The sequence below is a fragment of the Rattus rattus genome, chromosome 7, assembly GCF_011064425.1.
Source record: "Rattus rattus isolate New Zealand chromosome 7, Rrattus_CSIRO_v1, whole genome shotgun sequence".
Classification (NCBI taxonomy): domain Eukaryota; kingdom Metazoa; phylum Chordata; class Mammalia; order Rodentia; family Muridae; genus Rattus; species Rattus rattus.
The window spans coordinates 123,112,348-123,128,242 of NC_046160.1; the positions used below are offsets into that span (position 1 = coordinate 123,112,348).

The window sequence follows — 15,895 nt, forward strand, 5'->3', positions numbered from 1 at the left end:
ACGCACGTGTGTGTGTGTGTGTGTGTGTGTGTGTGTGTGTGTGTGTGTGTGCACGTGCATGCGCACGTATGCCACGGCATGCATGTAGAGGTCAGAGGGAAACTTTCAGCAATCAGTTCCCTCCACCCACCAAGTGGATCCCGGGGATTGAACTCAAACCATCAGCCTTGGCAGCAGCAGCCTTACCCACTGAGCCTTCTCACTGCCCTGGTTCTTGTTGAACTAAGGAAACAGCAGAAGAGTGGGTCTGTTCTTCCACACCTTAGCCTCATCATGGCTTTCCCACTGGTTTGAATGAGATGTACATTCTTTACAGGAAGGAGCCGTAGGGGAAGGCGAGGACTTTAGAGTCATCCACTCTGGGTTCCGGTCCCAGCACTGCCCATGTGTGCTGAGGGAGATCAGCAAGGCTGACTTCTCAGTCCCGTGGCTTCTGTGCCCTGGTGCACAGTGCCTGTCTGGTGGTTCCTGCTAAAGGGACCTAGACTAGGCTGCAGCTTTCACCTGGGAGAAACAGTCTTGCCAATCATCCTGTGCAGAGCACTAGGCATTTTAACAAGGTCCCCTGCTGGCCCTCAGACTAGCAACCTCAGTCTGTTTAAAAAGCACTGACGGTGTTTTAGACAAAGGTGCCTATCTGAGGGAGCTGACAGGGGAAGGAAGGAGTGGCACTGGGCCTCAAAGCCAGCGGGATGTCCGCCTTTCTGCTGCCACAATTGCATGTTTTTACTCTTGTCCGTTCTGAGGACAGGTCCTGGGCCATGACTCCCACTCCACCCTGTGTGCTTCTTGAATAATTTATCAAGTCACTTAGTGAGGGAATCATGAATTCTTAAAGCTTTTGGAAAGGCTTTCCAAAAAGACCAGATGAGGGGTCTGCAGGCCCCCTGTCTCCCTCCCTCATCTGGATCCCAGGTGAGTGCTTGTGGTCAGGCCAAGCCCCTACTTCTGGCTGGAGCCTTTTAAAGGGACACACTGTTCCTGCTCTGCGTCCAAGTTCTTGGCACACATGAATTATGCATGCAGGGCTTGGTTTGGCACGAACACAAGCTGAGCGTCCCAGGAGCTAGAGGCATAGCCCTTCCTCAGTCCCGGGACAAGGGGCCAGGATCCGGAGCTTGCAGTGGCCTCATGCCCTTCTCAGCTCTGGGTGGATAGGTGGAACACTGAACTGTTGCTGGCCTCAGACAGGAGGGATCCGTTTTCACCAGATCCTCAGGATCAAGCCAGAGGAAAAGCCACCACCAGGCTGCCAGCAATGCCTTACAGCATTCAAGGGTTCCCAAGACACCAGCCAGTGTTGTCCTCTCTGAGATCCTCATGACCCCCCGCATCTGCAAGTCTCAGAAGCAGGAGTGACACCAGGCCCATGACACAGGGTGGTAGACATAGTGGGCTGTGCTACAGAAAGGCAATGCAGAGCCCTGAGGATTCACTCACCATTCAGAAGCAAAACAGTCCATCTCCTATCCAGAAAGAAAGATGGCCACCCTCTGTCTAGACTATACACTGAATCCCAACTCTGGGAAACAACCCAGGAAGGAGGCTACCGGGGACTTGTGTTCTTGCTAGCCCGGGGGAGCACTTGGGAGCACTCAAGGCTCACAGCATGCCATCACTTCCAGCAGGTAAGCCTGTCTCAAAGACAGAGAAATGCTATGGGACAAATAAAGTAAGCTGCTATGACAGACACGAGCCAGTGTGGTCCTGGGGAGGCCTCCAATTAGAGATTTGCTTTAAGATTTTATTTTCAAGATTTTAATTATGTATATGTTTATGTGCGTGCATGAATACAGGGATTTCACCTAATCGCAGGTGCCTAGGGAGGCCTTAGATTCCCTGGAGCTGGGGTCAAATGGTTGCGAACCCCTCACATGTAGGTATTGGGAATGGAATGTGGGTCCTTTGCAACAACAGTATGCACTCTTAACTGGGCTGTCTTTCCTGCCGTAGAGAGGTGGCTTTTGAAATGAAACCTGAGTTGCTCAGAGAAAGGTTCATAAGAAGGAAACACACACACACGAGCACACACACACACACACACACACACACACACACGCCCCGGAAGGAGGCAAGCCAGCTGGTATCCTCCTGGGAGAGAAAGAAGGTCCCTGGGTGGCCCTCACCAAGATGTGGGCTGAAGATTACGGTAAGGGAGAGAGGAGTCTGGAGGCTGATGTCTGGTCCTGCACTGTCTTCCCCAAAACTATTTCTGGAGACTCAGCAAAGACACTGCAGGAGGTGCAGAGATCTCTGTGCTCACAGATAAACACTAGGGGACCAGGAATGCTAAACACACAAGGTTGTCCCTTCAAAGGGAGGGATGCATAACCTGTTATCAGCCCAGAAGGCAGGAGCAGACATGATTAATAGCCTAGTGACCTTTGTGCTATCTATGTGACCGAGACCACACTGGATCCTCCCCCAGACCCTTACAGTGAGCTTGTCAATGTACAGAGCCCATCACACTACGTTACAAAGAGTTTTGATGTAGCCACATCTAAAGCTTGTGGTGTGTATGAGATTGAGTTAATGATCACCAGGGAAGTTTACACCAAGTCGTGCTGTACTTAAATGTGACTGAACTGAATCGCTCAGGGTCAGAAACCCGAAGTTTGAACCAACACCAGCTACTTAGTCATGTTGGACTGAACTATTTCCTTATCTCCCACAGATTGTTACTCTGCTGGTCATGGTGATCACAGAGACCCCTCTTCCTCTGGGCAGACGCAACCCCTTACCCAGTCACAGAAAGGAGTGTGGTTGGATCATAAATCCCTGTACCTTTGTGCAGTCTACATACACAGAGCACCTGAACATCACCCTCTTCTGATTGGGACAGCACCAGATAGAAGGGGACAGTCAGAGCCCAGTACTGGCCAGATTGGCAACTCAGGAGACACCACTAAGTGAACCGCCAACAGAACTCAAAGATACCTCCAAGGTTTGTTCGATGGCCTGGTGAGCATCCCTTTGTAGATCATTTAGAGAGAAGAGTGAGTCTATAATTAGACACTCTGTCAGGAGAGGGTGAAGGTGGGAGCCAGACGTTTAAGGGGAAATGCTGGCAGAGCTTCAGTGTGGGTGTCACCCTAAAGGCTCTTTAGCACAGCCTCCTGCTCTGGGCAATTTAATGGTTACAGAATGGTCTTTATAAGAAATGGCTCTGGGTTTTAGAAAAGAAAAACCCCAACCTTTATCTCATATATCCTATAAAATAAAAATAGGTGACAGTTTGGAGCATAAAGAACAAAGGTGAGGTGTGCTTTTAGATGAGATTTTAAAAATTCATTAGATTTTATTAAAGCTAAAAATGCCACAGGCTGGGAAAACACTTTCACGTGTCTGGTATAAAACGTGTTTCCAGAATATGTAAAGAACGCTAGCAACTCAATATCAAAATGGCAAACGATCCAAGCAGGAGTAAACGATTTGTACAGACCATCTGCAGAGGGAGAGAGATCACTGACTAGCCCCTGAGCCCATGAACTCTCCCTCACCATCATCTGTAGTCACAGAAATATGGATCTGAGACTTAAGGAAAAGCTACTTCACACCCACGAGGGTGGCTAAAGGAAGAGCAATGAAAGTACTAAGTGTTGGCAAGAAGGTGAGTCAACTAAGACTCTTGCGTCCTGCTGAGGATGTGCGCAGAGCAGACAGAATGTCTCCAAAGAGATTTCTACACCAGCGTGCATAAGAAACGTATTCACGACAGCCAAGGGTTTGGCATAACCCCAGTGTTCATCGACAGGACAGTAGCTGGATAGGCCTCGGTTACTGGCTCAGTAGAAGGTCATTCTGCAGTAAATTGGAACTACTGATACACATAGGACGAGAAAGAAAAAGAAAAATATTACATCGGTGTGCCAAGACTTCCTAACTTGAATGTGTAAAAAGAAGTCCATTTAAGTGACCAGAAATACACCAAAGATTCACTCTCTGGGGACAACTGTGGAGTTCTCAGCCATCATGGGAAGTCAACTTTTCTTTTTTTCTGTGTGATGAACCAGTGTTTACCACCGAGAGGTGATGAAAGACAGGAGGTAAACTCCATGCTGACCGGCTACCCTCATCTTCTTTCAAAGGTGAAAGGCCCACAGCCCAGGGACAAGAAGGGCAGATGAGCCTTGTTCAAGGACGCAGGGCTAGAGTTAGGTATGGACCACAGGTGCTCAGGGAACTTGCAAAGCAGAACTAAAACAACTGGGTTGCCTTCAGCCAGTCCCTCTCTTCCTCCAGAGCACAGTTGGAAGAACTGTCTGGGTTTCTAGTGGGCAAGGCCAGGCCTGCAGGGCAAAGAGCTGTAGGATGATGTCATACAGGTGAGGCAGGTACAAGATACAACGAGGCCTGTCATTGGACGAGAAGGAAGGATGGGCGGGAGAAAAGTTTGAGGGAAGAGGAGGAGCCTGGAACAGAAGGAGACAGGAGACAGAGGAACTGGGGGAAACCTCGGAGAGAACATGGAGGCTGATGTCGAGATTCCTCTCTGTGCATTTACAGGTTGTTATAAATGTTCTTAAGGGATGGATGTGTAAAGAGCTTTGTATGTTTAGGTGAGCAATCATATTTTATCAATTGGATCAGAGGTTATTGTGTCGTGAGTTCTTTCATGTAGCGATTTAAGTTTAAGAGAGTGTTGGCAGTTAGAGATACTAAGCTGTTATGGAATTGGGATGTGTATTTCTGGCAACATATCTACCAGATATCCTGGGGCACTGCAGTGCCAGACCTAGTGGGGATAAAAGACAGCATTTTATTTTTTTTATAATTTTACAGCAACAAGGGGCCATGCAAGGCACTAATCTTCCAGATATACTGTAGAAGTGACACTGTTCCAGGACCATAGCCATGGGAATTGACGTGATCATGCAAAACCTCAGAGATGAATGTGTACAGCGGGTGCTTTCACAAGCACCAAAGAACAGAAACATCGCAGACATCCTTTGACAGACATATGGTTAAACTGTGCTACATCAGTAAAATAAAATACTGCCCAGCAATAGAAAGGAACAAACTGCTGTGTCCATGACAACCTGGATGAACCCCCAGGTAGCCAAGTGGATTGACACTGACCCCAGAGGGTTATCAGACATGATTCCACTTATAGAACTTTCCTGAAACGGTAGAAGTACAGAGGTGGAGAACAGACCAGTGGGGAACCGTGAAGACTTAGATTACAGGCGGCTGGGGCAGTGGGACAGGCAATGAAGAGCTTTGAAGAGATGGCCGTCAGGGTTTAAAGACCATTGCTCCGTCTTTGTAATCATGAGCCTGAACCTTTCATGGCCCAGCCATTTCTCCAGCTCCATTTATTCTTTTTGTTAGACTGCAGGGGGAGGCATTATTATTTAAGCTGTGCATCTCACACACACACACACACACACACACACACACACACACACACACACACCTACAGACCTCTGCAGGTATGACTAAATGGTGAAAGTGCAGAGAAGCAGAGGGTGTGAAGGTTCTAGGTAGGCTGAGGAACTGCTAGGATATAGAGCAGTTGTTCTCAACCTCAGGGTCACGACCCGTTTGGGGTCAAATGACCCTTTCACAAGAATCACATTTCAGATATCCTGCATGTCAGATGCTTACGTTACAAATCGTAACAATAGGAAAATTACAGTGGTGAAGTGGCAACGAAAATAATTTTATGGTCAGGGACCACCGCAGCATGAGGAATTGTATTGAAGGGTTGCAGCTCTAGGAAGTCTGGGAACCGCTGCGGTAGAGGGGTGGGAACCAGCGGGGTTCTGGACTGAAGACTGGAGACCAGTGTTTGGCCCGGAAGGGTACAGAGATGCCGGAAGTGGAGAGAGGAAGAGCTGAGCCTGTGAAGAGACCCGGTGAAGCAAGAGAGAAAACAAACCGGAAGAGCAGGGTGGGAGGTGGGAAGGAGGAAAGGAAAGGGGGAGGGGAGAAAGAGAATGACAGGATGGGGACACACACACACGCGCACACACACGCACGCACGGACACGCACACACACGCATGCACGCACTCACGGACACACATAGCCACAGACACGCGCGCGCGCGCCCACACACACACACACACACACACACACACAAATACACACACACCGTGAACAGCAGGCCCCTCTGTGGCCCTTCATTTCAGTGATGACCATGGCTTGGGCTACTTTGTGGTAACAGAACCACAGGCACATCTACAGGTTGCATATGCCATTCACTCCATGGTCACCAATAAGGGACACTGGTCACGCTACACATCACCCTGTGACACATGCCGCGCCTTCCTTAATTCCTAGGTTCTGTTACTCTCATTCTATCAACAAGGATACACGGGTTCAAACAAGCACTAATTCACCCAAACCACACAATACAAAAATGCTAGACTTTCCACTTTGTTCTGCCCAGTTCAAGAGCCAAGCACTCAGAAGTCTAGGAGCAGTGCTACCACCGAAAGACAGGCGCGTCTACTCAACCAACTCCCCGAAAGCACTGTTGGAGGACCCAGTAGGGCTGGAGTCAAGTGCGCTGAGAAGGGGCACCCATCTCGCTGGATTTGGGTTGGAGGCTGGCTCACCAACCTAGCTGGCCCGCCTCAGGTCTCAGTTTCCCCATTCGGCCAGGGCACTGAGAGGACTGTTAGAAATTAAGGGTCTGTCTGTCTTGTCCCGCCCCGGGGGTGTGGCTGGGAGTGGTCACGTGAAGGGGCGCCGCGCCGGGGTCTCCCGCCCACTTGGAGGCGTCTGGAACCGGAGCCTGGAGCCAGCCAGGGCTGTGAGGGTTTTCAAAGACGCGCCACCACGCCGGGGCTGCTGAGGTTACGGTCGCCGGGGCCCGAGGGCACCTGCTCGCGGTTCCGCCGGCTCCCTGATAACTGTGCGGGAGGCTGGACCCGCAGCGGCGACAGCGACGACAGCAGCAGCGAGGACTGGAGCGCAGGCAGCAGCAGCAGCCACACCAGCCGTGACACCATGGATCTGTCTTTTATGGCCGCGCAGGTAACCTGGAATCCTCCCCACGCGCCCTGGGGTCCCCAAGTTTGCAGGACCCCAGCCCCGCTGTCCTCCCCCGTGCAGCAATAGCGTCCGTGTCCAGGTCCTTTGTCCCGAACCAGGGAGCCCCACCTGGTTCGCGTCTTCGAGAGCTTGGCTGTCCTGGGTGAAGTGGCCCATGCCCCTTGCACACGGAAGGATGCGATAGGACTGTCTCCATTGAGCACCCCCACTTCTAAGCAAGACAGTTCCGAGGAGCCTGGGCCGCTGGAGTCGCCCCTCCCAGCCCAACCCCCACCCGCTGTTTCCTCTGGAGCCCCTGGGACTGGCAGAGGGGAAGCTGCTCTGCCCATTCTGGTTTTGCTTGGCGCTGGTACTCCCATCACTTGTTGGTAACCTCGGGGCACCCCCCCTTTTCTTCCCACTGTGGGTGGGACTTTAGCCCCTATCGCTCAGAAAGGCAGTGCCAGGGCTTTGTGATAGAGACGGATGCTTAAAAGCATTCTTGCTTTGTATTGGGTTTGAGCCGGGAACCACCACCCGTTCGCTCCACACAAAACAGGTTCTTCGTGGCAGGCGGACAAATGACCTCTTGGCGAGCTGCCTGGTCTCCGCTACAGAAGAATCCCCTGGAGTTGTGATCTTAGGTGTTCTGTTGAGCCAGAACAAAGACACACACACACACCCTTTTCTGGGATTTTGTGTGGCCCCTGGGAAGACCCAGGGCTGACCACAGTGTGGCTACAGGGAAAGGCTATATTTGTCCCAAACCACGACGTTTCATCATCTGCGGTCATGTTGGGAGCAGAGTGACAGGGACGACACCTTGTTGTCTCCTGGGTGCTGGTCAAGGGCCCCCCCAAACACTGCTGCTTGTTTTTGGGGGTGATGTTTGAAGGGACACTTTCCTTTCTCCAAACTTCACCCATGTGGTGGAAGTCTGCTTAAAATGTAACTTCAAAAACCGGAGTAGATACGGTCACAAATGGAAGCCTCAAAGGAGTCAGTCTCCATGTTGCCTCTGGGGAATCAGGACCCAGTTTTAGGCAAGCAAGTTATGACCTCTAACCGCCCCAATAACACGCTGTTCTTTACCAATGGCCCAATTCACCATGTTCTAACCGTGTGTAAACACCATCCTATGGGAAACAGTCACTACCACTCTAGATGGAGGTGGGGTTAGCTGAGCTCTAACTGAGAAGAGAAAAGCTCACAGGATGTCTGTAGCTGCCTTCCTCTCTGCATCCCACGGAAGCTGGGGTTCCCATGGATACAGGATAAATTGATCATTAGTAACTAACCTTGAGGCTGGCTAGAGCATCCGCAGTTGCTATGGTGACTTAACAAATAAACAGGGCTTTTTCAGCACCTGTGGGCAGAGCCCGGAGGAGTCTGGGATTTGTGGTGGTGGCTGCTGCAGTGGGGTTTTGTTTTTGTTTTTATAACTCACACTTCAATTGGTCTGTTTGTCCCTGCTGTCACACGGCATTGATTACATGCTCAGCACCATGCTTGCCGAAAAGAAGGAAAATGTGAGCGGGCACACCAGTGAAAGACACACTAAGGTTGGTTGAGGACCTACTATGTGTGAACTCCTGCAAGTTCTATTAGCCTGGAGTTGTGCAGATCAGGGTGCCTGATGTCAGGGAGAGGGAGTAGTTTACCCCAGGACTTGCAGTTCGTGAGGAAGGAAGCTGGCTGTGAACCTAGACCCTAGGATCTTCAGAGATTGGGCATTTCCCCCTTCTGACCTCACCCTAGGGGCAAAATCCAAGATGGCGCATCTCTTCCCTCCTTCTGGAAGTGCTGTAGCCATGGTGCCTCCTGCACAACACAGGCTTGGTTGTACTTAGCATTGCTCCCTGCTGTAGACCTGTTTCCCTGTTCCCATAGGAAGAGAATCGCTATGTTTTATAATCTGTAGGACCTAGCAGTGTGTGGGAGTGAGCACCTGGTGTGAGTGTGTGTGTGTGTGTGTGTGTGTGTGTGTGTGTGTGTTGGGGGGGTTGTTTCCTCTTACCAGTCTTGTCTGACAGTGAGCTCCTGCAGAGAAATATTGACACACAATTTCCTTCTTTAGCCCCTTGTGTCACATACCCTGCCAATCACTGGGACAGGAGCGCTGAGGGACAGAGTTGGATGGGACCTAGGTCCTCTTTCTGGCATCTCTTAGATCAGGACCCAGCAAGAGAAACAGACCAACTGTTGGGCTCAGCACTGAGCAGCACATAGTAGGTCTTCAAAAAGCCTCTCTTAGATGATTGGATGTGGGCGAGATGAGATGTGTGCTCACGAGAGGACACTCATGTGGACAGCAAGTCCATGCAAGACGCCAAGTGTGAACGCCATCAGCAGGACTCTGAGAAGGAGGCGGTAGACATAGTAGGACGACAGGCAGATGGCCCCCGGTAAGCTTGAGAAGAAAGCGGCATGGAGGTAGAGGGAGGGAGGGGCTCAGGGCAATCCAGAGCCCTTCAGAGAGCTAGAGGAGTGGAGAGACAGTGGATCTGATATGGGGATCGGTGGGGGTGTGGTCAGGACCAGGTTACGGAAGGTGCTGACTGATCTGAGAAGCCTGGGTAGAATCAGAGCGTAGTGGGAGCCTTTGTGAGTTCTTCAGCACAGAAATGGCATCGGTAAAGCGGTGCCTAGGGAAACCTTCTGTGTGCCCCCTTCCCGCCCTGCCTGCCCGTGGATGGAAGCTGGGGGAATGGGTGGGGCCAGGAGTACCTTCACTGGTGTAGGGAATGAAACCAGACCCACCTGACTCCAGACCTGGGCTTCCTGCCTTCAAGGACAGCTAATGCTGAATAAGATTCCTGTCTGTGACTTAGCTTGCAAGCCCTTGGAAGGATTTGGAGCTGTAAAAATAAATGTTGAGATGATGCCCGCCAGCTGCTGGGCATGGATTGTTACCCTGACACAGAGGTGTATCCGTCCTGCTCTGGAGGAGGCTGAGAGAGGCCGTGGGAGAGGCTAGGCCTCAAAGGTTTAAGGCGGGCCCTGCACAGCCCTGGGCACTCGGTCACCTTTGCCAGTACAGTCCCTTGCAGTCCCTGGATCCTGTAGTTTTGGAGATTGTGGACATGGAGGGCATTCATTTTCCTGCAGCCAGAGGTGACGAGATGGGCAGGGTCACCAAGACTCCAGTGCTGGGGAGAGAGAGGATGTCCAGGATAGAGCCCAGATTCTTGCACTCAAAGATGGCCGACACCCATTTTCTCCCTCAGGAGCTGAGATCTGCTTTAACACTCCTTCAAACCTGGGCTGCCCGCTCGTGACTTCTAGACTCTGGGTTCGTTGTATTGGTCACACTTGGGAATGTCTGAGACTGGGTCCTGAGAAGTCACCTGGGACCGGTGAGCATCTACTCTAAGGAGAGCCATTGAGGTTCCCATGCAGGAAATGGGATATTACTGGGACCCCACACTCATTCCCTTAGGATTTGTGAGAGGAACTGCACTTTCCTGTGCCCTTTGGATCAAGCGTGTGTGAGATCTCAGTCATGCTTCTTTCTTGGACTGTGTCTAAAGTGACTGGTGTCTGTCCAGTAGTAATCGATGTTCCTGGCATTAGAATCCCCTGTGGCTGTTAGAAGTCCCCCAGCCCTTACCCCTGGTCCCACCCAGGAATCCACATAAGAACAGTACTTCCAGTGACAGAGGCCTGGAGAGACACTCAGCCAGCAGGGTCCCCTCCCTGCCCTTGGTTGAAGCATGTCCCTGGCTCTCTGGCCAGTCTTGGGTCATAAAAAGACAAGTGTCCCCAGAAAGTCCCAAATGCAACAGTGATGTCACAACTTAAAATATTTAAAGCAAAAACATGAGGCTCCAAACATGAGCACCTCCCTCCTGTAGATTGTACCTGTCACCTGCAGTCCAGCAGGGGACTTTCCTCCCATGGTTCAGACTGTGAGGAAACAGGGGAGCCTAGACGCACAGCCACCTTCTCTACAAGCAAGAGAGTGGGGCCCCCTCTGCTGGTCCAGGGCTATCTCATACTCATCCCTCCTCTCCTCCAGAGTAGACCAAGAAGTGGGGGTGCAATGAACCCTTCTAGAATTAGCCTCGGAGAATCAATCCCCCATTTTCTCAGATACACAAACATTGTGTTTCTGCCCAGGTTTAAGCCAGTTCTTAAAGGTAAAATTGACCAGAAAAGCCAGCTACACCACTAGAATTTCTTCTCCGTCAGCTCTGAGGCCAGCAGTCCACACACGGGCGTCCACTGTCCTGGGCTCTGAAGGCCTGGAAAGAGGTCTGCTCACCTTCAATTGGGCATCAAGGTGTCCCTTGCCACTGCTGGTGTCCCTTGTCCTTTACAGATGTCACTCTCACCTCTGCTTCTATGGTTACATGGCATCTTCTCTGTCTGTGCCCCGTTCCCATGGTCCCCAGTGGGATGAGGGTCACCTTAGATAGGGTGACCCTGTGTGCACACATGCAGAGAATCTGTCTATAAATAAAGGTGCTGGGTTGGGACTTAAGTGCCTTTCTTGAAGGGGACACAGTTCAGCTGATAATAGCATCTGAAGACCTCCCCGCCCACCCTAGGGACTGAGCGAGCACATGCTCCTCCAAGTCTCAAGTTCTTCACCTTTGAAATGGGGATGCGATGCCGCTCATCTTGTTCATCGGGTGGGGATTCACTGCGTGTCAAGCCCACAGTGGATTGTGAGACAAGACGCAGCGTGGCCTAGAACGCTGGAGCCCACCAGGGCCACCTTTGATAGAGCTTAGCTTGAAGGTTATATAGTGGTCGTGCACACAGGAGAAGGGAGGTGGACAGAGGAACCAGCATGCGCTGGTCAGCACCGCCTTGACACAGTGTGTCCTTAGCAGCAGGGATCACTGCAAGCCATTTGTTGGGTTGGAGCAGAGGGGCAGGTGATGAAGCATTAGAGGACAGGGCCGGGGAGCCTGCGGCCAGCTGGGTGGCTTCATGGAGAGGAGCAGGGTGGTGAGGGGCGCCCTGAAGAGTAGGGGCCTTATCTGGAGGTCCCATGCTACAGGTCTCATTTGTGCCAGGCACACACATGAGCTGGGGCAGTGGTTCTTCTGTGTTTTAGAGGAAGTAGAAATGGTGATGTTCATGTGCTGTGTCTGTGTGCATGTATGTGTGTGTGTTTGTGTGTGCATGTATGTGTACATGTGTGTATGTGTGTGTGCATGTATGTGTACATGTGTGTATGTATGTGTACATGTGTGTATGTATGTGTGCGTGTATGTGTACATGTGTGTGTTTGTGTGTGTGCATGTGTGTTTATGTGTGTGTTTGTGCATGTGTGCACTCACGTGTGGATGTGTGTGTATGTGTGTGTGCGTGCATATGCATGTGTATGTATATGTGTGTGTATGTGTCTACACACATGTGTGTGTGAGTGTGTGTTTCTGTGAGTGTGTATATGTTTTTGTGTACATGTGCGTGTGTATGTGTGTTTGCATGTGTTCGCACGTGTATACTATAAGCATGGGGGGGCAGAGGTCATTAGCGGGTGTTTTCCCCCACTGATTTCTTCCTTAGCTCTTAGTACAAAGCCTTTCACTGACCCTGCAGCTCAGCAGTTCACTAGGAGGTCTGTGTGGCTACTGATCCTGGGGATCCTTCTGTCTCTGCCTCCCCAGCACTGGGATTGCTAGCAGGTGTCACTGTGCCTGGCTCTTTATGTGGGTTCTGGGTCTCCAACTCAGTTCTTGAGTTTGCTGTGCAAGCACCTGACCTACTGAGCCAACTCTCCAACCTCCAGATTGGATTTTTGAACGCTAACGATGAATTAGGAATCGGTAGCAACCTGACCAGCCTCGTAATGGGATGCTTGGTTCCTGTTGATTCTTGAGGCTGCTAAGAGATCTAAAGGAGACATCTAAACTGCTCACAGTTTTATAGGACAAGATTCAAGAAGGACACGCCTAACCAGAGGGCTTGTCTCCTTCAAATTCTCACTGAAAAGACTTAGTAAGCATGGAGTGTTCTCATCAAACTTGTCTCAGAGGTAGCTGTGCGACATTTCTTGAGGAGCATAATGAACAGTTAACAAAGACATCTACATCACAGACACTTTTCTGGGTCAAATTTCTAGGGAATATTTTAAAACCTAGGACTTCGTGGGCGGGTATGGGGCCGTGCATCTCCAAGCAAATACTGCTTATGCATCAATTCCTGTGTTCTCTTTCTTACTATTGAGCCAAACCCTAGCTTCTTCTGCCCTGAGAGTCAGAGACTAATACTTCTAATACTAATACTCTGCCCATTCTGTCTCCCTGAGATGTCCTGTCCCTTCCCATCTCGGCCACTATTTATCTCCTATGTACATGGTGCAAGGCATGGTACCCAACCATACAGGGAATCTCACCAGATCTTTACAAGAGATGGGTTCTCTGTAAAAATCAGGAAACAGAGGCCACCTGCCCATGGTGTGTACAACTAGGATGCAAGTGTGGGTATCTGTACTTGTTACCTTTTTTTTTTTTAGTTTTGTTGGTGGTGGTGGTGGTTGTCTTGGTTGGCGGTTGGTTGTTGGTGATGGTCCTGATTGGTGGTTGGTAGTTGGTTCTGAGAAGTTAAAGGTTCACAGAAAAGTCAAGAGGGGAATGTAATGATTTCCCATAAGCCCTCTGTCTGGCATGTAGAGCCTCTCCAATCATCTGCATCCATCACTACAGGGGCCGAGGGACACTGGAGAATTTGTGTTGACATGTCAACTTTAGCCAAAGCATATAGTTCACAATACTCTTCGTGTTGGACATTACGTGTGTTTGAACACATATGTGATGATGTGCATCCTTCATGATATGGCATCATGCAGACTATTTCCACTGCCCTAAAATATCCTCAGTGTTCTCTCTTCTCTCCCACTCTCAGCTCCTGGCAAAGGATCCCAGTCATCTGTTTGCTGTCTCCATATTTTGCTTAAGTCTGGTGTGTCACCACCCCAGATCTGCCCTGTCTTTGCATGGCTTGGTAGCTCACTCTTTTTTAGCATCAACTAGCAGTCTTCTTGGATGAACCATTTCTTTATCTATCTTGGTTGACAGGAGATTATATTGTTGATAAATGAAGCTGCTATAAGCAAATGTTTGTAGGTTGGCAGGGGCTAAGTTCAATACCCTTTAATTGAAGTATTTAAACCATTTACATTTAATGTATTTGTTGATATGGTGACGCTTAAGTGTACTATCTATTACACTGTTTCCTATTTTTTTTCCAACTGTTCTCTGTTCCCTCTTTCTGCCTTCTTTTAAGATGAGAAATTCTTATTTTCCTATGTCATTTCCTTAGACATAAATCTTTGGTTTTTATATTTTAATGGTTACATAGGAGGTTCATTAAAGATTTTTTAGCTCACAGCCTATTTGTCTGTGTAATAAATGCTACAGTAGCATGCTCCTATTTCTCCTCTTCCAGTTTCCGCACTATGGTGGCTACTTTTATGTAACATATAAACTATAATATATTACATCAATACTATAATTATTATATAATAAATATTATAGACCAATACTATCTTTGTTAAAAGTCAGTTTTCTTCAATTTGTTTAAATAATAAGGGCAAACCTTACATATTTTTTCCATATGGTAATTTCTCCTGATGTCTTTTCTTTCTTTTGTGTAGAGCCTCATTTCTTTGAGACATCATTTTCTTTCTGCCTGGAGGGGCTTTGGCATGTCTAGTGCTACTCAGTTGCTAGATGAATTCTTCCAGCTTTTGTATGTCTGGGCATTCTAAGTTGGTGGTTTAGTTAAAAATATGGCTTCACCTTCTGGCTTGTGTTGTTTCTGGAGAAAATCTTCTGATATCTATGCTCTGTTCCTCTAAGTATAGTGTGTCTTTCCCCCTCTGGCTGCTTTTAAGATTTTTATCCTTTTCTCTAGGTTTGAGCAATGTGGGGAGGATGTGCCTCTATGCAGTTCTCCTCATGTTTCTGGCGCTTGGGATTCCGAAATGTGTGTGGGGGGAGCTGGAGAGGTGACTCAGCAGTTAAGAGTGTGTGTTGCTCCTCAGAGGATCCTAGTTGGTTCCTAGCACACTCATCTGGCCACTGCTAACTCAGGTCAGATGCTGTCTTCTGGCCTCTGTGGGTCCAGCCCCACATAAGTGACACATCATCAAAAATAAAGTAAATCTAAAAATGTGTGCGTGGGCTATAGCCTCATCACATTTGGAGACTTTTCTGACATCAGTTCTTTGTGCATTTTCTGCTCCCCCCTCTGGCCTTTGTGCTTTAGAAACTCTTCATTCCTCTCTTAGGCTGCCTCAGATTTTCCCACCGTCCACCAGTGCTTTTCTTTCTCTCACGTTTCATCCGAGGAGCTGTTATTGACGCATTTTCAAGACCACTACCATTTTATTCAGCCATCGTTAAACTAATGCTGAGCCCATCCAGAGTATTGCTATCTCAGAGACTGTGGGTATTGTCTCTAGACACGTAATTTACATCCTTTAAAAATTATCTTGCATTTTCTTAACACATTCGGTGCTTATTTGAGCCTCTTAAAACAGGTGAGACACAATGTTAAAAGCCTGTTTTAAATGTCCTCTCACACTAATTCTTGGGTTTTGTTAGGCTGAGTTGTGTTTGAGTGACTGACACCCTCACTTTCTAGTTTGGGGTGTATCTCTTTGTCTGTCTAGTCATTTTTGGTCAGACACCAAGCACTGTATATTTTTTTTCTCCTCCTTCTCCTCCTCTTCCTCCTCCTCTTCCTCCTCCTCTTCCTCCTCCTCCTCCTCCTTCCCCTCCTCCTCCTCCTCTTCCTCTTCTTCCTCCTCCTCCCCCTGTCTTCTCTCTTTTTAAGACTGTGTGTGTGCGTGTGTGTGTGTGTGTGTGTGTGAGAGAGAGAGAGAGAGAGAGAGAGAGAGAGAGAGAGAGAGAGAAGGGGGAGATGGAGGAAGGGAGAGAGGGAGAGAGAGAGAGAGAT

At 49.3% G+C, this 15,895-nt stretch overlaps 1 protein-coding gene across 1 annotated transcript in view; it reads left to right on the plus strand.

Moving 5' to 3' along the window:
• Positions 1–2,130: 2,130 nt before the first annotated feature.
• Positions 2,131–15,895, plus strand: part of C7H14orf132 (chromosome 7 C14orf132 homolog) — a 31,795-nt gene continuing 18,030 nt past the window's right edge. The window contains exons 1-2 of the mRNA XM_032909156.1: positions 2,131–2,149; positions 6,690–6,982. Of these exons, the coding sequence (XP_032765047.1) occupies positions 2,131–2,149; positions 6,690–6,982 (312 nt within the window). The remainder of the gene's footprint in view (positions 2,150–6,689; positions 6,983–15,895) is intronic.